This window comes from Elephas maximus, chromosome 7 (genome assembly GCF_024166365.1).
Source record: "Elephas maximus indicus isolate mEleMax1 chromosome 7, mEleMax1 primary haplotype, whole genome shotgun sequence".
Lineage (NCBI taxonomy): Eukaryota > Metazoa > Chordata > Mammalia > Proboscidea > Elephantidae > Elephas > Elephas maximus.
This window is the reverse complement of record NC_064825.1, coordinates 123,441,263-123,465,803: the sequence shown is the minus strand read 5'-3', so window position 1 is coordinate 123,465,803 and position 24,541 is coordinate 123,441,263. Positions and strand designations below refer to the sequence as shown.

Below are 24,541 nucleotides of genomic sequence, written 5' to 3'. Positions count from 1 at the left end.
AATAGGACATTTAAATTGTTTATAAAATGGTGAAACATATTTCTCTAGGTATACAGGAAGTGGCAAGTGAAATTACATGAAATTGTGGAAAAGGGCTTTTCGGATGGATTCTAAATACCATTAAATTACTCTGCATGCATAAAAATTTTTGAGCAGAGTCTGGCACACAGTGAATGTTCAACCACAGTAATAACTGCTATTATTTTGTAATAGCGTAGTAATAACCACTATTATTTTGTGAAAAGTACTGGTTACATAAGTTGCCAATGCTTGCTCAGGAAATTGTACAATAGACATCCACACCCATATTATGGACACAAATTCAGTTAGCATTTCTGACATAAAAAAGGAAGTAGGTCTACTCAGAAATTCTCAGCCTTTGGGGTTTAGAAAAACTATTAGAAGAAGGGTGCAGATCTAAAGGTGAGTGAGGTGTAGAACTGGGGAAGGTGACGGTATCTGGACGGAAGGACCAAGAAGCACTTGCTCAGAGCCTCTTCCAGCACTCATCAGACACACAGCAGACATCCCAGGCTTGAAGAAGGTAGGTCCAGGGACTTGCCTTCCTAGGCTTTTGGGCTGATGGTTTTCTCATTGGTTGGTCCTAAGTTTCTTGGGAGTAAAATGAGAAAGAATGAGGCCACTTTCTGTGCTTCTAGATTGGGGTGGTTCAAGTGCCCCTTTACAGATTCTTTTGGAGTATTTTGGAAGCAGTCTTTGCTGAAGAGGACGGGAACAAGGGAAGGCTCATAAAGGCTGAAGCTGGATGCTGGATGAGGTTGTTCTAGTTTTTTTTTCCTCTAGGTCCCTAACCTGCCAGAAATCTGAAAGCAGTATTTAAACTTTTAACTATTTATTTCATATCACTTCCATGATCTTTTTTCTCTGCCTATAATAGGTTATTTTATAATTCTGCATTTCAAAGAAAATCTGCCACAGGCAGAGTTTGGGAATGTGGTGTGGGGCAAAGACAGAGTCCACAGTCTTACACATTTAGACTGGCCTCTGAGGTAGAGCTGTGGTCTAACTTACTTCCCCAGGGTCTCTGGTGCCATGCACTGGACACCCAACCCTAACCTGAAGCTGCTCATGAAGAAGTCTACTAATGAAAGAGACTGTGTAGATTCTTAGCATTCTTGAAATCAGAAAAAAGTGTGCAGGTAGTTATAGTCAACCTGTTCTTCTCTCAGATGAGGTAAACAAAACTCAGAGAAGGGAAATGACTTGCCCAGAATCACACAAGTCAATAAAAGAGCTGGGAGTGGAACCCAGACTTCTCGATTCCTGCCTGGGCCTTTTCCTGCCCCAGGTCACTGTTCCTACATCACAGTCGTCATCATCCAAAACCCACACAGGTTCAAGCTTCCATATGAACCTTTATTTTATAAATTTTCCAAAGAAGGAGAAGGTGGACCTTTGGACAATCCTCCTCAGGATGATTCTTTGGCAATTGTGACCTATGAGGAGGAGGATGATAGAAAAATAAGGAAACAAAAGATCAGTGGTAGTGGTGATCCACAAGGAGTTTGGAACCAGTACAAGAAGAGTGAGGGATTTTTTAGTTTTCTGACCTCTGTTCTCAGGAAAAAAAAAGAGGGGAAAATACACTAGTTGTGAATAGATTGATAGATGTCACAGAAAATGTGACAAGACTAGTGTTCAGATTATTTCCTAATCTGGAAGAAATGTTTCTCAAATCCATCCAATATTCTCTACTGTTTTGGAGTCCTTGGTAGTTGAATTTAGGAAGCTGAGCCATGAAGAGTAAGCACAAATTTTGGTCCTTTTGGAATTTACCTGCCTAGATAATTATATCAGTTTCTGTACCTGATGTTTTGTTTTTGTTGTTAGCTGCTGTCAAGTCACCCTGATTCATGGAGACCACGTGTGTGCCATAGTGTGAAGACCGTTGTTTTCGTGTGCTGTTGAGATGGTTCCAACTCATAGAGACCCTATATGACAGAGTAGCACTGCCCTTTAGGGTTTCCTAGGCAGTTATATGAACCCAGAGTCAGAGATCCTTGGGTAGACAGAGCACTAGCCCTGGGTGATGAGAATCTGACCAATATTACCCCAGAAACATAGCAAGACCATAGAGTCACTTGGAAGCATTATTTGGATATAATATCTCTGTCCTGGGGAAGTTCAAAGTCTTACTGGAGAGACACTAAATATAGAAACAGATCACCAGGGGTATTTGATACAACAGGGCATAAAATTCCTAAATCCTTGGTATGTGTGAGAGATGAATGTAGAGGTTCCTTTGCATTAGAGAGAAATAAGTTCATATACAAGAATTTTGGCTTCTAGGTTCTAAGAGAGAAGTAACAGATTTCTTAAACCACTGTCAACATCATAGATTGAGTAAGCCATTTGTGAGAAGTTGGGGAAGTGGGGAATTGTGTCTGAGAGAAGGCAGAGTGTATGTAATACCATCAGTGAATGAGAAGGACCAGAAGCTGAGGTGGGTTTTTGTTGCAGGGCAGCTGTGGAAGGGGTAGAACATTCCTAGCAATAGGTTCACCATGTGCAAATGCCTCAATATAGGAAAGAGATTGCTGGTTTGGAAGAACTGAAATGAGTCAAGAATATTTGGGGATTTGAAAATAAAAAGGAGATTCAAGGTAAGTTTATGGTAATAGCTGTGGGCTAAGTAGCAGAGGTTCTTCTCTCAACCACACTAAAGATTTTAACTTTATACTAAGAGCAGTGAAATGCCATTTGGGGATTAATAATGGTAACACTATTATCAGGAGCCCTGGGCATACAGTGGCTAAGTGCTCGGCTGCTAACTGAAGGGTTGACGATTGGAAGCCACCAGCTGCTACATGGGGGAAAGATGTGGCAGCCAGCTTCCTTAAAGATTTATAGTGTTGGAAACCCTATGGGGTATTTATACTGCACCATATACGATCACTTTGAGTCAAATGTAGAGTTCAGTCTGAATACACCTACTCAACAGCTTTAAATATGTTACCTACTTTACCAACTTGGTTATCATCAAAGCAAAGACTGCAAGAGAAAAAGGAGGGCTCCCTGGTGTGGCTTTGCCTAGTCCTATGTCTAGCTTATTCCATGAGAGCAGGAAGCAGATGACAACCTTGACTGTTCTGAAAAATCTTTGAAACAAACTGCAAAAGATAGAAAGACTCAACCACTGACCACATGGAAAAATGAATATCATGTGCTTACCAATCATATAATCCCCTCTTTCCTCCCTCCCCAAGACAAGAGCAAATCAGGAATGTTGGAAATGAATTTCCTCTTTAACATGTTGTGAAATATCCTAACAGCTGTTACAACTTAATCAGGGAATGCTGACCAGAGACTGCCTTATGGAGTAACCTGCCTCAAAGTGCCCCTGTCCTGTGATTTCCAGGACCTCATTCTGAATTATGTTTTTTATTGTAGCACCTTTTCTGCTGCTATGACAACGCTGCAGGGAATACAACAGGCCACACCAGGGCCTGGGCCTGGTGTACCCCAGATCGGACAGCTTGTTAATCTACACTCATATGTGTGGAAAGGAATGCCAGAGAAGTTCTTGAAGGGAGAACCCAAGGTTCTAGGGGTAAGTCAGGTGCACATCTGGGAGAAGACCAATGATGTTGTATACTCAAAACTGATCAAACCTGATGACAAATACTCTGTCCTACAAGCATCATGTCATATCAACCGATCTTCAGAACAGCAGTATTTGATGTTCAGACCCTAACAATTGAAAAAAAAGAATGGCAGAATATTCTATCATATCATGCCTATAATTCATGTGGTCATCTTGATAAATATATTCAACTTTCATATGGAAGAGCAGTAAAAGAAAAGGCCCAGTGGGGACTAGCTTGTGTCCCCTCCACAGGCCTTCCTGATACCTGATGGCTGCCTGTTGTTAGTATCTCCGTGTAGGTTATTTTCTTAGCCAGTCCTGCTCCACAGATGATGAAAACCCTTATATTCTCTCTGCATTTCCCCCCTGGAGTCTTAGGTGGATTTTCCTAAAAGAAATAAGGGTGTAAAGAGAGACAAGTTAATGCTAGTTGATGGATAGTGAATGTTAAAATTTATCTGTAACTCAGGCTTCAAAGCTCTAGGACAAAGTCACTGTGGACACTTTGAATCCTTTTTAGTCCCATGGGACAATTGTAGTCAAGTGTCCCTAAGTGTTAACCTCTCTCTTCACAGTCATGGTCTCAGGTCCCAGATCCCAAGAAAATGTCATATTTGGTCTTTTCTCTCCTTTCCCTTTACGGGCTGTCCTTCCTTCAGGTCACTTATGCTTGCTAGAAGACTTTGTTCTAATTTCTGTGTCTCCCCTGTCTGGGCATGCGACAAAGCAGAGCAACAGTTGTCATAGGAGTAGCATCACGGATACCAGTAAAGTGTCTCTGAGCAGATCCTAGCACAGCCTTTTTTTAGTTTGAAATACCTTGGGCGAAGATAGATATCCCAAGAGATCATTTTTGTAAGTTGCTATATTCACATTTCTGCCGTGGTGGTGCAGTGGTTAAGGGCTTGATGCTAACCAAAATACTGGCAGTTCAAATCAATCAGCTGTTCCTTGGAAACACTTGGGGCAGTTCTACTCTGTCCTATAGGGTCGCTAAGAGTTGGAATCGACTTGATGGTAACAGATTTGGTTTTTGTTTTTTTTTTTTTGTTTATATGGGGGAAAAAAAAAGACACGAGAATATCAAGAACCACATCCAAGTATTTCAAAAGATTGAGAAGGAGTGTAACTCTGTGGTTGGAGAAAGAGTGGCTTGGGCAACATTTTTATGGTGGATAATTGGCTTTTACTTTTGTCATCATTTCTAGGTTGTCCAGATCCTGATTGCCGTGATGAACCTCAGCTTGGGAATAATAATGCTGTGTGTCTTGTTACCTTTTCGTGGAATAAATCCCATTTCAGTATACGTCGGGTACCCACTGTGGGGGTCAGTGACGGTGAGTAAAGTGCCTTCTGAAATAATTGGAAATAGTATCCTAACTCTACTTGTAGTTCTGTAACCTTGAGAAATGTATCTAACCTCCCTCTGATTCAATTTTCTCATATTTATACTGGTCATAATAATATAAATACATTGAAAGCTAGGCAAATCAAATATTTAATACATATCAGTTACAATATTTTACAGCAACATGTAAGAAAAGACCCAGCCCAGATGGCTTAAATATTGACAGTATTGATTATTTCTAAACTAGAAGGTCAGTGGCAAGTCACTTCCAAGTTAGTTCTTGGTTGGCGACACAAGACCTCATCAAGAACTCCTGGTAGACCATATCAGACTTCTTGACTTAGCTCAATGTTCAGAAATGTTTTATATGCATATTCCCAAACCAACTATGGGCAATGGGAATAGACTTGGCATTAATGGTTTCAACTAGTCATGACTCACCGCTGTACCTGAGGAGGGTTCATTCTATGTTGAAGTTTATGGGGCACTAAACAAAATGATGGTTTTGTTGGCAGGGAGGAGAAAGGGAGTTGGCTGTTATGCAATTTATAGCATCTGACCCAATGACTATCAAGTCTTAACAAACAGTTTAGGCTAACAAACGGGACAATTAAATCAATTTTGTTTCATAAGTTTAATAACAATAACTATCGTTAAAATTAAATTTAAAAACATAATTAAAATTAAAATTTAAGAAAATTTTTAAAATGCTCCCCTCCAAACACACACACACACGCACACAAAAGCTCTCTGAAAATTGAGAGTATAAATGAGAATTTCCCTATTAAAATTAACATTAATAGTATCCTGCTTTTGCTTACTTGGCAGAATGCTTCTGTTAGTTTCATTTATTCCTTCTTCAATCTTATTTCCAAATCCTACCTGTGAAGTGCCTTTTTTTCTCTCTTACGAGTACAAATACCAATACCAAGAGCCGACCAAAAATTTCTCTTCTTTTTTGGTCCCTTTAGTTACCAAACCCACTAACCCCACCCACTGCTATCAGAATTCCATCAAAATATCCCCATGTTAGACCATTTGTTCAAGTTTTCTTTTAGTTTTATATACGTGACATTTTACATTCCTTCTTATGTTTTTCCATCTAAAATACTGTAAAATATTTTTGCTATGGTAAATGAGGTACTTTCATTCAGCCCTGTCTTCAAACATACACACATAAGAGACACACAAATACACACGTATTTATAATAAAACCAAAAAACCAAACCCAGTGCCATCGAGTCGATTCCAACTCATAGTGGCCCTATAGGACAGAGTAGAACTGGCCCATAGAGTTTCCAAGGAGCGCCTGGCGGATTCAAAATGCTGACCCTTTGGTTAGCAGCCGTAGCACTTAACCACTACACCACCAGGTTGGTGGCGTAGTGGCTAAAAGCTACTGCTGCTAACCAAAAGGTCCACAGTTTCAATCCACCAGGTGCTCCTTGGAAGCCCTATGGGGCAGTTCTACTCTGTAGGGTCATAGGGTCGCTATGAGTTAAAATCGACCCAAAGACATTGGCTTTGGTTTTGGTTTTATGCATAATTTCTATTTGTAATGTTCCCATCTTCCTTACTGAATTTTCTTTTTTTCATAGTAGCTTCTAATTGATATTCCTGAATATTTGTAACATAACTCATATTTAAATAACATTAATTTTAAACATTTATTTGAAATTTTTCAATATAATTGTATTGTTTAATACACTCAGAACAGTTTTCATACTAGTAGCCATCCTTTCTTGATTTTAACTTTAATGATATGCTTCTAGGGTTTTTCCATTAAATGTGATAAAGACTTTTGGACTGAGATATTACATTATGTTATGGAACAGCCAACTCTTCATATTTTATCAATAAGTAGATTGAATTGTATTAAATGTCTTATCAACATATATAGCATCAGTTTATGATTTTTTTCCTTAAATCTACTAACTTTATAAGTTGTAATGTTATTTCAACATTTAAAAACTTGCACGTTTGAAGAAATACCTGATTCATTACATTTCATATGAAGGAGAAATCTCTCTGCTATTTTTTTCCAGAAGTGATTTAGTTTACATTACTCATCTCCACATCTTGATATCATTAATTTGTTAAAGAAATTTATCAAGCTGCTTCATTAGATTGGTCTATTTTTGCTACTAAAAATAATTTTTTGAAGCTTTTGAAATCAAAGTGTCAAAGCAACCCTCAAAACTCAAACAGTTGAATAGCCTGAGGCAGGGAGTCTATTGACTTGACTCTTGCAATTTTTGCCAAAAGGAAAATAATTACTCAACTGTTGGAGTCAAATGAATTAGTATATTTTAATCATCTAATAAGGAATTTAAAATTTTTCTTTGCTACTCTTTTATTTAAAAATTCCAATTATTTTAAAATAAGTTAGCCTTTAGTGGTAGCCAGGCACCATCTAGTTCTGGTCTCAGACTAGAGGAGGCTGTGGTTCATGGGGTCCTTTATTCCTTTGGACGAATTGATTCCTTGAGTCTTTGGTTTTGTTCACTCTACTTTGCTCCTGATAGGGAGAGACCAGTAGTTGTATCTCAGACGGCCTCTGTCAAGTTTTTAAGATTGTAGTCATCACTCATTAAAATAAGATGTAGAACATTGTCTTTATAGATTAAGTTATGCCAATTGAAATAGATGTCCACCAAGACTGTGGTCCCTAGATCTCAAGCCCAGTAACTCAGTCCCCAGAAGTGTTTGGTTATGGCTTAGAAGTTTTCATAACTATGCCTCCTGTGTGCTCTATTATATATGGGTATATTTGCAACACATATGTATGTAGAAATATTCACTGCCAAACCTATACACACACATGGGTGTACTCCCATACTCTTGCCCCCATCTGCTCAGGTTATGTATCTACTTATGTATACAATCGTAAATTGTTGTTTGTCTTTACTGTTGTTGCAGGATTTTATATGTAATATTATTTACCATTGTTGTCTTTTACCTTTGCGTACCTCTCAGTGTCTTTCTTTGCCTTGGTCATATTGTGCTGACTTTGCCAATATTGTGTATTGTCTTTGCCTTCACCAAAGTAACACGCGTCTACTATCTAGCTAGTGACTTTCTCACCCTCCCTCTCCCATCTCTGGTAACAATCAAGGAATGTTTCTCTTAGCGTATAAACATTTTCTTGACATTTTATAGTAAGTCTCATACAATATTTATCCTTTTGTGATTAACTTATTTCACTCAGCATAATACCCTCCAGATTCATCCATGTCGTGAGATGTTTTTTGGATTCATTGCTGTTCTTTAATGTTGCTTAGTATTCCATTGTGTGCATGCGCCATAGTTTGTTAACCCATTTATCTGTTAATAGGGCTGATGTTGTTTACATTTTTTGCTACTGTGAATAATGTTGCAATGAACACAGGTTTGTATATGTCTATTCTTGTCATGGCTCTATTTCTCTAGGATATATACCTAGGAGTGGAATTGCTGGATCATATTGGTATTTCTATTTCTAGTTTTTTAAGGAAGTGCCATACTATTTTCCTGAGAGGTTGTACCATTTTACATTTCAACCAGCAGTTTCAATCTACGCACAGCCTTGCCAGTATATTTTTTTTCCTGTGTGTTTTTTTTTTGATCAGTGCCATTGTTATTATGGTGAGATAGTATCTCATTGTAGTTTTGGTTTAGACCTCGCTAATAGTTAAAGATTGTGAGCATTTCTTCATGTATTTGTTGGCCACTTTGATGTCTTCTCTGGCGAATTGTTTGTTGATATCCTTTGCCCGTTTTTTAAATTTGGTTGTTTGTCTTATTATTATTGAGATCTTGAAATTTTCTATAAATTTTAGAGATTAGTCCCTTGTCAGATATATCACTGAAAACATTTTTTTACAGTCTGTTGTTGTTTTTGTTAGGTGCTGTCGAGTTAGTTCCCACTCATTATGACCCTATGTGCAACAGAATGAAACACTGCCCGATCCTGCGCCATCCTCATAATCCTTGTTATGCTTGAGCCCATTGTTGCAGCCACTGTGTCAGTCCGTCTTGTTGAGGGACTTCCTTTCTTTGGCTGACCCTCTACTTTACCAAGCATGATGTCCTTCTCCAGGGAATGGTCCCTCCTGTTAACGTGTCCAGAGTATGTGAGTTGAAGTCTCACCATAACTGCCTCTCAGGAGCTCTGGCTTCTTCCAAGACAGATTTGTTTGTTCTTTTGGTAACCCATGGTATATTTAATATTCTTCACCAAAACTGTAATTCAAAGGTCTCAATTTTTCTTTGGTCTTCCTTATTCATTATCCAGATTTTGCATGCATATGAGGTGATTGAAAACCCCATGGCTTGGGTCAGGCTTACCTTAGCCCTTGAAGTGATATCTTTCTTGTTGAACACTTTAAAGAGGTCTCATACAGCAGATTTGCCCAATGCAATATGTCGTTTGATTTCTTGACTGCTGCTTCCATGGGTGTTGATTGTGGATCCAAGAAAAATAAAATCCTTTACAACTTCAACCTTCATTTATCATTATGTTGCTTATTGGTCCAGTTGTGAGGATTTTTGTTTTGTTTATGTTGAGCTATAATCCATATTGAAGGCTGTAGTCCTTGATCTTCATCAGTAAATGCTCCAACCCCTCTTTCTGTTCAGCAAGCAAGGTTGTGTCATCTGTATAACACAGGTTGTTAATGAGTCTTCCTCTAATCCTGGTGTCACATTCTTCTTCATACAGTCCAACTTCTCAGATCATTTTGTTCAGCATACAGATTGAATAAGTATAGTGAAAAGATACAACCCTGACACACACCTTTCCTGACTTTAAACCATGCAGAATCCCCTTATTCTCTTTGAACAACCGCCTCTTTGTCTCGGTACAGGTTCCTCATGAGCATAATTAAGTGTTCTGGAATTCCCGTTCTTTGCAATGTTATTCATAATTTGTCATGATCCACATGTTCGAATGCTTTGCATAGTCAATAGAACACAGGTAAACACCTTTCTGGTATTCTATGCTTTAAGACAGGATCCATCTGACATGAGCAATAATGTCCCCCGTTCCATGTCCTCTTCTGAATCCGACTTGAATTTCTGGAAGTTCCTTGTCGTCTTAGGTTGGGTTCTCTACAGAAGCAAAACCAGTAAACTCTATATGTACATACAGGGAGAGATTTATATGAAGTAAATGGCTCACACGGTTGTAGAGGCTGGAACGTCCCAAGTCTATGGGTCAGGATAGAGGCTTCTCATTATTCCCTTAGCCTCAGGGGCTGGCAAACGCAAGATTGGCAGGTTAGAGAGCAGGTTTCTTGCTCACAGGCTGTGAGGATCCAAGACTGACAAATCCCAAGATCACCAGAGAAGACCACATGTAAGCTGCTAGCTCAAGTCCCAAAAACTGGAGGTCAGATGAACAGGAGCCAGCTGCAGGATCCAGAATGAGCAAAACCCACGAGCCATGCTTGAATGTTGACTTATATTCAATGCAGGCCACATGTCCAAAGAAACTCCCTTTCAACAGATTGGTTACTCATAGCAGATCCCATCATGGAGGTGATTGCATTATATCAAATCTCATCATGGAAGTAATCACAACATCATATGACTGCCAAACCACTGAGAATCATGTCCAGCCACGTTAAAACACAACCTTAACCATCACACTTATTGACGTACTGCTGCAAATGCTTTGAAATGATCTTCAGCAAAATTTTACTTGCAGCTGATATTAATGATATTGTTTGATATTTTCCACATTCTATTGTATCACCATTCTTTGGAATAAGAATGAATATGAATTTCTTCCAGTCGGTTGACCAGGTAGCTGTCTTCCAAATTTCTTGGCATAGATGAGTGAGCACTTCCAGCATTGCATCCGCTTGCTGAAACATCTCAATTGATACTCTGCGAATTCTTGGAGCTTTGTTTTTCACCAGTGTCTTCAGTGCAGCTTGAACTTCTTCCTTCAGTACATTGGTTTTTGATCACATGCTACCTCCTGAAATGTTTGAACATCGACCAGTTATTTTTGGTTGAGTTACTCTGGGTATTCCTTCCATCTTCTTTTGATACTTCTTTTCTTGTTCAGTATTTTGCCCGTGTTGTCATTAGGTGCCATCGAGTTGGTTCTGACTCATAATGACCCTGTGTACAACAGAAGGAAACACTGCCTGGTCCTGTGCCAACCTCACAATCGCTGTTATGCTTGAGCGCATTACTACATCCACTGTGTCAATCCACCTTTTTGAGGGTCTTCCTCTTTTTCACTGACCCTCTACTCTAGCAAGCATGATGTCCTTCTCCAGGAACTGGTCCCCCCGATGACATGTCCAAAGTATGTGAGATGAAGTCTTGCCATCCTCGCTTCTAATAAGCATCCTGGCTATACTTCTTCCAACACAGATTTATTAGTTCTTCTAGCAGTCCACAGTATATTGAATATTCTTCACCACACCATAACCCAAAGGCATCCACTCTTCTTCCATCTTTGTTCATAGATTCCTTTGATATTGCAACTCAAGGCTTGAATTTTTAATAGAGTTCTTTCAGCTTGAAAAATGCTAAGGGTGTCTTCCCCCCGCCCTTTTTTTTTTCTAACTCCAGGCTTTTGCACATTTCATTATAATACTTTACTTGGCCTTCTTGAGCCACTCTTTGAAATCTTCTGTTTGCTCTTACATCTCATCATTGCTTCTGTTCGCTTTAGCAACTTGATGTTCAAGAGCAGGTTTCAGTCTCTTCTGACATCGATTTTGATTTTTTATCTCTTTCCTGTCTTTTTAACAATCTCTTGCTTTCTTCATGTACGATGTCCTTGACGTCATTCCACAGCTTGCCTGGTCCTTGGTCATTAGTGTTCAAAGCATCAAATCTATTCTTGATATGGTCTCTAAATTCACGTTGGTTATACTCAAGTTCATACTTTGGCTTTCGTGGACTTGTTCTGATTTTCTTCAGTTTCAACTTGAGCTCTCATATAAGCAATTGATCGTCTGTTCTTCAGTCAGCCCCTGGCCTTGTTCTGACTGGTGATATTGAGTTTTCCACCATCTTTTTCCACAGATGTAGTCAATATGATTCCTGTGTATTCCATCCGGCGAGGTCCATGTGTATAGTCTCTGCTTTAAAAAACTAAAGAAAGCAAACCCGTTGCTGTCGATTCTGACTCTGTTTACTTTGGTGAAAAAAGGTATTAGCAATGAAGAAGTTGTTGGCCTTGCAAAATTCTGTCATGTGATCTCTGGCAGCATTTTTATCACCAAGGCCATATTTTTCAGCTACCAATCCTTCTTCTTCATTTCCAACTTTCCCATTCCAGTCACCAGTAATTATCAATGCATCTTGGTTGCATGTTTGACCTAGTTCAGACTGCAGAGGTAGGTAAAAATCTTCAGTTTATTCACCTTTGTACTTAGAGTTTAGTGTGCAAATTTGACTAATAGTCTTATTAACTGATCTTCCTTGTAAGCATATGGATAGTACCCTATCATGACAGTGTTGTACTTCAGGATAGATCTTAAATGTTCTCTTTGATAATGAATGCAATGCCATTTCTCTTGAATTTATCATTCCTGGTAGGGTAGACCATATGATTGTCTGATTCAAGATGTCCAATACCAGTCCATTTCAGCTCACTAATGCCTAGGGTATTGATGTTTCTGCTTTCTATTACATTTTTGATGATTTCCAGTTTTCTTAGTTCATACTTCGCAGATTCTATGTTTCTGTTATCATTGGATGTTTACGGTTGTTTCTTGTCATTTTGAATCATGCCACATGAGCAATTGAAGGTCCTGAAAGTTTGACTCCATCCATGTCATTAATGTTGACTCTACTTTGAGGAGGCAACTCTTTGCTGTCTTATTTTGAGTGCCTTCCAACCTGAGGGGCTCATCTTCTGGCACTATATCAGACAATATTCTGCTGCTATTCATAAGTTTTTCACTATTTGATTTTTTTCACTGCCCAATCCTCCTTTCTAGTCTGTCTTTTTCTGGAACCTATGGTGAACCCTGTCCACCGTGGGTGACCTGACTGGTATTTGAATACCGGTAGTGTAGCTTCCAGCATCATAGCAACATGCAAGCCACCACAGTATGACAAATTGACATACGTGTGGGGTCCCAGTCTGTAGGTTCTCTTTTTACTCTTTTAGAGAAGTCCTTTGATGCACATAAGTATTTAATTTTTAGGAGGTCTCAGTTATCTAGTTTATTTTGCACTATTTTTTTTTACTAGTTACTTTTGATAGTCTATTTAAGCCACAAATTAGGATTCCTGGGTTTCCTCCTATTTTTTTCTTCCATGTTCTTTATAGTTTTAAGTTTTACATTTAGGTCGTTGATTCATCTTGGGTTAGGTTTTATGTATGGTGTGAGGTATTGATTCTGTTTCATTTTTCTACAAATGGATATGCAGTTTTGCCAGCATCATTTGTTAAAAAGACTATATCTTCCTTATTTAATGCATTTCAACCCTTTGTTGAAGATCAACTGTCCGCAGGTGGATGTGTTTACTACTTCTAGAATCTCAATTCCGTTCTAACTGTCTATGCATGTATTGTCATACCAGTACCGTGCTGTTTTGACTACTGTGGCCGTACAGTCGGTCCTGAGGTCAGGAAGTATGAGTCCTCCTACTTTGTTCTGCTTTACTTATCTGGGAACTCTTTCCATTCCATGTAAAATTGGTAAGTATTTTCTACATCTCGTCAAGGAATGTTGTTGGAATTTGAATTGGGATCGCTTTATATCTATAGAGCACTTTGGGTATTTTTGACATTTTCACCATGTTAAGTCTTTCCATCCATGAGCATGGTATATTTTTCCATTTATGTAGTTATCTTTTGTTTTTTGCAGTAGTGTTTTGTAGTAGTTTTCTTTGTATAAGCCTTTTATGTCTCTGGCTAAGTTTATTTCTAAATATTTTATCCTATGGGGTGGTACCGTAAATGATACTTTTTTCCTAATTTCTTTTTCAGAATTTTCTTAGTGTAGAAGAATCTGACTGATTTTTGTGTGTTGATCTTGTACCCTGCCACTTTACTGCATCCATCTATTATTTCCTGTAGAATCTCTGGGATTCTCTGTGTACTGGGAACTCCTACTGAGCCCACTGTTCAGGATCACAATAGAGGGTCTCGGACAGAGTGGAAGAAACATGTACAGCAAAATTCATTAAAAAAAAAAAGACTGGTCTGATAGAGACAGGTGGAACTCCGGAGAATATAGCCCTTGGATACCCTTCAAACTTGGAACTGAAACCACTCCTGGAGATCACCTTTCATCCTAACAACAGGCAGACCTTTAGAGCGAGCAGTAACACCAGTGAGGAATGAGTCCCTCAGAGCATTCAAATATAGGGGTCTGAAAGGTTAGCATCTACTCAAAAATGAAGTTTAGAAGGAAGGAAGAGGCAGGAAATCTGGGGGAATGGAAATGGGGAACCCAGGGTGAAAGTGAGGAGAGAGCTGACACACTGACGGGATTGCAACCAAAGGTACAAAAAAAAAAAAAATCTGTGTATAAATTGTTGATTGGCAAACTAACTTGCTCTTAAACTTTCATCTAAACTACAATAAAATATTCAAAAAAAAGAAGAAAAAAGAGAGATTAGTCTTTAGTTTCTTTCTTTTTATTTTTGTAATATGTTGTTTAAATTTGGTATCAGTATTGGTTAATTCATACTAGGAATTGGAAGCTTTCTTTATATTTCAATGCTCTGGAAACGTTTAAATACTATTGACATTAGCTTTATTTTGAAGGGCTTCATAAATGTCCCTATTATTCCTTCTGGTAGACCTTCTCTCTCTGTTCTTTCTTCAGGAGGAGGCAGTTATTTTCAAAGGTTTACCATTCATTCTAAGATAATTGATCTGTTTAACATTTCTATGTAATTTAGGGGTAAGTTTTGGTAAATCGTAACTTCAAATATCTGCTTAAATTTTTATCTTCATTTTTCTTTTTGTCACTAGTTTCTTGCTTCAGGGTCCTTGTCAATTGTGGCAGGAAATAGAACTACAAAATGCCTGGTGAGTAATATTTTTTTTGTGCCAAAAGAGGAAGGATTAATGACACATGACGGCCCAATGTTTTGATTGTTTTTAAATGAGCAGGAGAGATAGTGAGCTTCAACTGGTTGGGCTGGTATTTCAAAATTGCCAATCAGCCAACCGGACAATGATAGAATTTCTGACATGGGGCTGAATATTTTGGCAAGGGAGTTGCTAAGAGGATCTTTATGAAGACACAGAGGATTCCTTAGGGTAAATGTGAAATAGGAGCAGTCAAAAGATCCCTGCAACTAGAGGTTCAGCCCATGACAAGGGCAATGAATGTTGGTGTGACATAATATTTATTAACTGAATTATTAAAATGTATATCACAATTGGAATCTAAAAGGATTTTGATTCAGATTACAATGAAATAAAATTCCCAGTAAGGCTATTAAAGAAGAAGCAATTTTAGAACATAACTTCCATGCCAAGCTGTCTTTCACAAAGCCAATAAAAGGCAAAGCCCAAATTTCATCAAATGTCTTTCCTGCCAAAAGACCATATTTGAATTTTCTTTGCTCAAAGGATAAATTCTAACTGTGGAGCATGTTGAAGGTGGTCCTTCCAAACCTGCCTCCCTAACTTCTCATCCAGTTATATCCACCGAAATGTGCCTACTGCTGCGGTCACACCCAAACTCTCACTCTTTCCTGAGAAATTTGAGTTCTTATAAAAGGGCTCCATACCTTTTCCTCTGAGAAGAGAAGGTATGGCAGGGAATACCCAAAAAGCCAAAAACCAAACCTGCTGCCGTTGAGTCAATTCTGATTCATAGTGACCCTATAGGACAGAGTAGAACTGTCCCATACATTTTCCAAGGAGCATCTGGTAGATTCGAACTGCTGACCTTTTGGTTAAGCAGCTGTAGCTCTTAACCACTACGTCACCAGGGTTTCCAGAGAATACCCAGGGGAGGAAAATAATATGCAGAAGCTATAAAGGCATGAAAGGGAGCAGCATTTAGAGAAGGACAAGTAATCAAGCACTGGAAGTACAACACGGTAGTGGGTGGACACAGCGTATGTCCAACTAAAGTATAAAGGGCATTGTATGCCCCTCTAATGAGATTCCTAGGGGAGTCATCTGAGGATACAAGTTTGGGAATGACAAGACCGTATTTGTGCTCCGGCAAGAGATTAAACCCCTGGGAGGTGGAAATGGTTTGCACTTCTCTACTAGCCTAAAGATGGACATTCAAACCCACCCAGTGGTGCCAAGGAAGAAACATTTGCTTGCTTCTGTAAAGATTGCAACTAGAAAAACCCTATGAAGTCCTCTTAAAACCAAACAACAGTTTAGCTTAACTAGAAAAAAATGATTTTCTTGAGCATTATGCTTTTAAAAACTATCTCGATGGGACCAAAGTGACAATAGCAACTTCAAAGATTAGATAGAAACCTTAGAGGGCAGTGAGTTTATGTTAGTGGGTGAGGAGTAATTCAGAAAAGGAGGGCAAGAATAGTTGCACCACTCCAAGGATGTAATCAATATCACTGAATTATATATACAGAAACTGTTGAATTAGTGTATATTTTGCTATGTATATTCTGAACAACAACAAAAAAACAAAAAATGCTGTGGAGCAGTTCTACTCTGTAATACATAGCATTGCCATGAGTCAGAATTGACCCTATGATGATGGGTTAGTTTTTTTTTCTTTAAAGGAAAGAGATAAGTCAAGAGGCTATGGCTGGAGAAGATGGCTGTGTTGGGGAAGAAGCAGAGGGTGAGAAGGATGGAGGCATATCTGGTGATGTTTTTGGACTGTTTTTATTCCTTTCTAGGTTGAAAGTAGCCTAGGATTGAATATTGCCAGTGCAGTGAACGCCTCCATGGGGATCATAATCACTTCACTCAGCTTGGCTGTTTTTTCATCCACCTACTTTGGTTGTATGAACAGCGGGATGCCAGGAACTTGTACCATGATCAAGTCCATGTTAATAGTGAGTGCTTCCTCTTTTCACATAGTACTGTAGTGAAGCAGGTCACAGGAGCCTTGGTTCTGGCAAAAGTAACAATCAGCATTCTTTAATTGCTACATTATTTTGGGAACTTTGAAGCAATTGAGAAAAAGGGCAATCTTTTATTTAGGAGTTAGGGCTACATCCCACATGTCTCCTTGTTTATTCTCTATATGTGATCAGGCAAACTGGGAAAAGAAAACTCATATTTATTGAACACCTACTTTCTAACAGTTATTGTGTTGAGCCCTTTGCATAATCTTCTTACTTAATTTCACAATTCTGATCAGTATGTACTCTTATTCCCTCCATAAATGTAGCTCAGATGCCAGTCCTTATATGTCTCCAGAGCTTCTTGATTGAGCTTCTGATGGGGTTGCCTAGTTCTCTAAATAAAGTAAAATTGTCTTGAACATTATCCTACAAGTGATGAGTAACCCAGGGTCCCTCCCAACACCTCTAGATGTTCTTGCATGACTCACTATTTCTATCTCCAACATCCTGCTCCTGAAAAATTCCCCATCTTCATTTTGTATTTTACAAATTTTCAGTACCACTTGTTCAAATATGGATACTATTCTAAAACTTTATTCTTCAAATTACCACTGTTATCAGTTGAATTTTTTCCCTCCAGAAGATGTCAGGTTGTAACTCCAGTACCTGTGAGTATAACCCTGTTTTTCTTTCTTACGTTAATCAAGACATTCCAGAGTAGGGTGGGTCTTAAACCTAATCCCTTCTGAGTGGTCTCGTAAACAAGAGAAAACACAGAGACATACACATAAAAAAAAAGGGAGATGGCAAATTCCATGTGAAGATTCATCTGTAAGCCAAGGAATGCCAAGAAACACCTGGAGCTACCAACAAGAAAGGACTCTCCCCTAGAGCTAATACCATGATTTGGGCTTCTAACCTCCAAAACTGTGAGACAGTAAATCCTCATTCTTTATGGTACTTTTTGTTACAGCAGCACTAGCAAACTAAGACAACCACTTATAAAAGATTGTGTAGGTAGTAAAACTTCCTGAAGTTTTGGACCGTGGGGTAAGTGTGTGTGGGTTGGATGGATATTGCAGCCCAGGAAAACAAACAAAATGTAACAATAAATGTTTCCTACTTCAAAGTCTCTTGGCCAGTCTCAACACCACTGAGTTTTCTGGGATCATTGCTCCGTATAAACATCTAGCATTCCACCATGATGCTTAGTTCTTCCTCTCCTTTTGTTCTCCTTGTTTCTTAGCCTCAGCTAAATTTGGACCTCAGCATTGTTCCTAATTTATTATGCAGACCAATTGCAGTGTCTTTGCTTCACTCCCAGCGTAACCTGGATGTCTCCAGGACTATACAGTCACACCAAAATAATGCCTTGAGGTTAACTTTGCTAAACGAATTTACTCTCCTTAATATTTCTAGCAGTTCTTATAGTAAACAATTATATTTCTTGCCACTCATTCAAAATAAGAAAAAATCCACTTCAGAGAACTTAACACATTATTCTAAGATGACACAGTTAGAAATGGCAGAAGCAGAATTTGAATCTGGGGCCTCCTTTCTCTAATCCCAGTATATCATTTGCTATTGGCTGCTTCTTATTCTGAAGAAGAATTTTTGACATTTATGTTCAGTTTCTGGAGTTCCCCACGGTAATAGACTTTAAGGGTATAATGATAAGGACCAAACCTGTATTTGACTGGCTAATAGGGATGGCTTCCTCGGTGTCTACACAGGGCGCTGCCCACAGAAAACCCGGTACTTGGTTTAATGTCTCAAAATTCTTAATTTTTGAACAAGAAGCCCTACATTTTCATTTTCTACTTGGCTCTATAAATTATGTAGCTGGTCCTACCTTCATTTCAATCATCTTCTTCCAAAACCCAGTGCTCATCATGAGTTCTTATTATTTGTATGAAGATTTTTTCCCGCCCATCCTTACACCAGAATATGTCCATAAGGTCTTCCTAGAATCTGAAGTATCAAGTGTCTTCTTACCTGGGCATCTGTACTTTCAGCCCACAAGTCTATAAGTCCATATTTTATACTCAATCTAAGAGTCAGGACTTTGGGACACACAGAAAGGTAACCATGTTCCTGCCTTCAGGAAACTCTAGTCATCCAGAGAGGAAAATATCATCATCATTATTATCTTCAGTATCATCCAACATCCTCATCTTTATCCCAGCAGTTAGTTTTCCAAAGCATCAGAGGATTTACCTTTGAATGTAATTATCAAAAGAGGTTAGAAAATGGCAACATCTTTGTAGATAAGTGTTTAGGTAGCACGTTACCTGGAATCATTAGGGAGAAGTACATGGAATTTGCCAACCATCAACTATACTTGACCTAGAAAAACAACAATTCCATGTGGCTCAAACTAATACATGTTTATTTGCTACTGTTTGTTGAAAACACAGCCTGGCACCTGTTTTTGTAAGTAAATTATTGAAACAAAGCCTCACTCGTTTGTTTACATATTGTGTACAGCTGTGTTTGGGCTATAACAGGAGGGTTGAGTGGTTGCAACAGAGACCTTATAGCCCGCAAAGCTTTACGTATTTACTGCCTGTCCCCTTAGAAAAAAAGTTTGCCAACCTCTGGCCTACTCCTCTAGATGGTAAGATCCTTGAAGACAAGGAAATTGCCTGTTTTTTCTTTGCTCCTGTACTTTCAAGACCTACAACAATGCTCAAAATACAGAGGTCACTGATTATTTATTCAAGGGATGAGTGAATAGATAATGAAATAATCAATACAAATACTCTTAGGTCCACTTGAGTCTGTGTTACATCCTGAGCCCCGCATCCTTGGGTTCCTCCAGACCAGAGGGCCTATCCCTGTGCAAGGAGAGAAAGTAGAGAGTGATTAAACCCAAGAATCCCAGGCATCATTTCAGGAAAAGACTAATGGGAATAACAGTGCTTTCACAATGTCCCTCAAATCGGACCATGTGTTTTGGCTAAAGATTGGACCTAAAGACAGTTCTCCTAGGGTATGGATTAGAGATGGACTCATTTGGTGTTCATTACTACATTCCTGTTTTTTCGTGTGCTGTCAAGTCGGTTCCAACTAATAGTGACCTTATAGGACAGAGTAAAACTACCTCATAGGGTTTCCAAGGAATGGCTGGTGGATTTTGAACTGCTGACCTTTTGGTTATCAGCTTAACCACTGCACCACCAGGGCTCCATTACTACACTAGTTTCTAGTTGCTGCTGCAATAAATTATCACAAATTTAGTTAATTAAAACAAAACAAATTTACTACCACCTGCATTCCTTGGCTCACGGACCCTTCCTCCATCTTCAAAATAAGTAGTGCAGCATCTTCAAATCTCTCTTTGATCTTCTGCCTCTTACTTCTACTTATAAGATGGCTTATAAATTAAACTTGGCGCATCTGGATAATCAAGGATAATCTCCCCATCTCAAAGCAGCTGATCGGCAGCCTTTGCCATGTAATTTAACATATTCATATATTCTGGAGATTAGGACCTAGATCTGTTTTGGAGGAACATTTTCTACCTGCAATGGCTAAGTCATGAGATCATATCATAATGCCCACTATATGGAATTTCCAGAGTTTGAAAGGACTAAGATGACAATGATCTTTATGATCCATTTCTCCCCTTTTTAAGGTGCTTTCACATTCTGTGCTCACAATAGCACTGGAATGTAGTGGGGGGAGAAAAATGGAGGCAGCATGATTATTTTATCAGTGAGAAAATGATAAAGTGAGAAAATAAGTGGCTTTCACCAGGCCAAATACTGAACTGGCCAAAGTTCTGGCTACGATGGAAGCCAGTTTTCCTGAGCCTGGGCCAGTCCTTTTTCTCTTTTGGCTCTGTAATCAGTGATCAGTGTTTGGAACTTGTCATCTCCATCCTCATGCTCCTTTGTTATGGATTTGTTTCCAGGGTATGGATGGTCTAGTGCTCACTTTAAGTGTGCTGGAGCTCTGCATTGCCGTGTCCCTCTCTGCCTTTGGATGCCAAGTAACCTGTTGTAACCCTGATTCCGTGAGTACTGGGCTTCCCTTGAAGATGTCTGTATTAGTTTTCTATTGCTGTGGAATAAATTGCCACCAACTTAGAGACTTAAAACAACACACATTTATTATCTCCCAGTTTCCATGGGTCAAGAGTTTGGGCACAGCTTAGCTGGGTCCTTTGGTCAGGGTCTTACAAGGCTGCACTCAAGGTGTCAGCTGGAGCTGTGGTCTCATGTGAGGCTGATGATCCTCTTCCATGCTCACATGGCAGAAATCATTTCAACTGTAGAACCTATGGCTACTATATCTCGGAGACCAGCAGGATAGCAAAAGTTTCTTCTGTTTTAAAGCTCTTTTAAAGGGCTCACTTGATTAGATCAGGTACACCCAGGAAAAGGTCACTTTTGACAAATGCAAAGTCAACTGATCATGGAAGTGATATCTTCTCATATTCACAGATCCAACCCGCAGTCAAAGGAAAGGGTATCATAAAAGGGTATGGGTCATTGGTGGGTCATCTTAAAGTTCTGCCTACCACAATGGCTAAAGAAAAACTATTTTTTCACCATCCTTACTCCTTCAAAGGGCCATCCTTCTGAGTCCCGATTTGATAATACTTCACAATAGAGAGGCCGCCAAGGTGTTCGAGGAATTACTCCATTGTCCTATTAGGGCAGCCTTCCTTGAGCTACTGGGGAAATGTGGAGGTTTTAAACTTCTTTATCCATTTGCCCACACAACTCATTCTCATACCCTGAGACCAACAGATGCTCCTCCTGCTGTTAAGAGGCAGAAGGACACCCAGAGAGAGAGGGTATTGGGAAATGAAAGGAGAGAAAATACTCTAGGAAACCTAGTTGTTGTTCTTGCTGATATTGTTAGTTGTCAGTGAGTAAGCTGACAGTGGAGTGCAAGCCATTTGCACCACCTGCAGTCTTCCTATGAAGAAGGGGCCAGGGATATCACCTAAGAAATCAGGATTCCAGGGTGAGGAAGGAGATATTAAAACCCCAACAGCTGCTCATTAACTGCAGTCATCCAGAGGCTCAGGAGAAGATGAAACTCTAGCTAAATCATAAAATAATAGTTTGGTGAGATAGCTTTTCTGGTGCTCTTCTCCGTCTTTTTGTTCCTCTTTCCCTTCTTTTGGGTTCTCATGTTGCACCACACCACCCACCCCTACAGTCCTTTCCCAAAGAAAAGAGATGGACTAAATCACATTAATTCTAGTACTGGGTTTTTGCAGCATAAGAGCCTAGAAGTGAGAGTTTCTTAGCAATTCCCAACGATTTTGTCATTTTTATTTTCATTGAGTGAGACGTTTGGGCATGTCAACAAACTCCTCAGTAAATCATCGCCCCCCAATGACAACATTTATCCATGTGGTCCATTCTGCTCCTAGAGTAGCTATGGAATGGGAATCTTGCTCCCACAAAACTCCCAGTTTGAACCCAGGAAGAGACCAGTGGCTTGGAGGCTTATAATGTCTAACTCTCTTCCTGCTTCCTCCCCCATTTCACACTGCATTTGTGGAAGGAAGACCAGAACCTTCCTTACTTTACTGATGATTCCTGTCATCATTCTGGTCCAGTGTGGTTTTTGTAATGCTTTAGTTACAGCCGGCAAATCACAGTTTGGTTATGACGTTATCATCAGCATGCTCCTTCCTTTAAGACTACACCCAAGAAAACCCTATGGAGCAGTTTTACTCTGCAACACCAGAGGCTTCCAAGAGTAGGAATCAATCAGAAGGGAAGTAACCATAAAATAACAACAATAACTATTTTTCCTAGAGTCTCTTCTCTCCTTTCATTTCCCGATACCTTCTCCCTGGATGACATTCTTTCTTGTTTGGGGGTAGAACTCCATATTAAGCTTAACACCTTGGTCTACCCAACTTTTTGGGCACCTTAAGCCAAAGGTAAGATTGATCCACTTGCAGAACCAGAGAAACAACCATTAGAGTCTCATGCCAAGAACCATCACTGAATGTTTGTCCCAGGGCTTGCTAGGGTTGTTATGAGCCCTAGTCAACGCAATGGCAATGGGTTTTTAGGGCTAGCTTGACCTAAAAGATACCTGAGAAATGCGACCAGATCTATCTTAAGACTAGATTCAGAGAAGGAACAGTAGACTCTGATAATGATGACATCGTGTGGTCAGGAAAGGGAAACCCTGATGTTGGTATTTCAGTGACTCACCTACGATGTTCTGATTAATTTCACAGGTTGTGTTCATCATGCCCTCAAATCTTCGTGTGGCAGAAACAGAACCTACTGCATCATTTCCAGGAGGTTCAATGCCTCCAACAGAACAGTAGAAATATCTCCCAGAAAATCTATCCTGACAGTAATACAAGAACCCCACTTGAGAAAGTACCAGACTCCAACCCTGATTTTTAAAAATTGTGTATTTTATAATGAATTCAGAATAATATTTTCATTTTCCCCAAGAACGCGATGACTTCTTTTATTGGTTCTTTATCAGAAAAGAAGTTAAATAAATATACCACACATTTAATAAGTCGACAACACTTGAAAATTTTCCATCCATCCTTAGGAGTATGTAAGGGCATCAAGCTGGCAAACAAGATTTGGCAGCAGAAGGGCAAAAAGATATTGCTGAAATGGGATCCCAAGCATTATGTATTTCTGCTTCTCTTGATAGTAATATCCCTACTTGTTAGATTTTTTTCCTCCCACATTTGGGGATACAAGGTGTTCTTGCCTTCAGAAAGTTGAGATGCATGTCTTTTTTTTTCTTTCCCTTTTTTCACTCTTTTCCTTTCATCCCCCCATACAAAATACTCAGAATAGCACATTTAATTCTCATATGTGCGTAAATATAACTTGAGTATAAGCACACATGGAGTAAATACCACATCGTGGATCAGATTCACCTTATATTTTCTCTCACTCTTCTCCTCCCCTCTCCTCCCCTGCCCTCCCCTGCCCTCCCCTCCCCTCTCCTTTCCCCTCCCCTCCCCTCCCCTCCCCTCCCCTCCCCTCCCCTCCCCTCCCCTCCCTTTCCATCTCCTCTCCTCTTCTCCCTTCCTCTCTCTTCCTTTCCCTTCCCCTGCTGTCCTCTCCTCTTGTCTTCTCTCCTCTCCTCACTCTTCCCCTCCCCACCCTCATCTCCCTCCTCTATATTCCTTGCCCTTCCTCTCCCCTCCATTTCTTCCTCTTGCCTTCTCCTTCTCCTCCTCTTCCTCCACCTTCTTCTTCTCTTTCTCTCCCTTTCTTTCTGCCCTACAGGGAAGGATTGTATCTTACTCAAGTTTGTATCCCAAGTGCCATGTATTGGATTGTTTCGTACAGGGTATTTACTCAATGCTTATTAAATATATTTTACATATTTTATTTTTTTACAAAACAAATAAAATTAGTAGCAATAAATTCATATGCTACCTGCTTCCCATTCAGATGTAATATAGTAGAAAGAGATTAAATCAGGAAATCTACCATGGTGTTAAAGGATCATCTTTCTAATCAGACAACTCTGAGTTTTTATCTTGAAAATTCCATTGCACTTACTTGCTACCTGTGTGCCCATGGACATAGCACAAATACTTTCTCTGCTTCAGTTTCTTCTTTTGTAAAATAGTAATAATATCACCTGGCTCA

General features: G+C 39.4%; 1 protein-coding gene across 2 annotated transcripts; it reads left to right on the top strand.

Moving 5' to 3' along the window:
* The first annotated feature begins 344 nt into the window (after positions 1-344).
* Positions 345-23,847, top strand: LOC126080895 (membrane-spanning 4-domains subfamily A member 4A-like). 2 transcript variants are annotated; one of them, XM_049892099.1, is made up of 7 exons: positions 345-544; positions 3,412-3,571; positions 4,816-4,944; positions 14,893-14,949; positions 16,758-16,916; positions 20,845-20,946; positions 23,146-23,846. In XM_049892099.1, exons 2-7 carry the CDS (start codon positions 3,428-3,430, stop codon positions 23,236-23,238), a joined length of 684 nt encoding a protein of 227 aa, XP_049748056.1. In that variant the 5' UTR covers positions 345-544; positions 3,412-3,427; the 3' UTR covers positions 23,239-23,846. The 2 variants fall into 2 exon arrangements, with proteins under 2 accessions (XP_049748056.1, XP_049748057.1); XM_049892100.1 differs by lacking the exon at positions 345-544 and adding an exon at positions 2,449-2,624 and having other exon boundaries at positions 23,146-23,847.
* Positions 23,848-24,541: the final 694 nt, after the last annotated feature.

Bases quoted from the DNA above. Each gene is read 5' to 3' on its own strand.
- LOC126080895 (XM_049892100.1), top strand. From the start codon at position 3,428: ATGACAACGCTGCAGGGAATACAACAGGCCACACCAGGGCCTGGGCCT. The intron at 3,572-4,815 runs GTAAGTCAGGTG...CATCATTTCTAG, and splicing joins GAGAACCCAAGGTTCTAGGG to GTTGTCCAGATCCTGATTGC. The intron at 16,917-20,844 runs GTGAGTGCTTCC...ATTTGTTTCCAG, and splicing joins TGATCAAGTCCATGTTAATA to GGTATGGATGGTCTAGTGCT.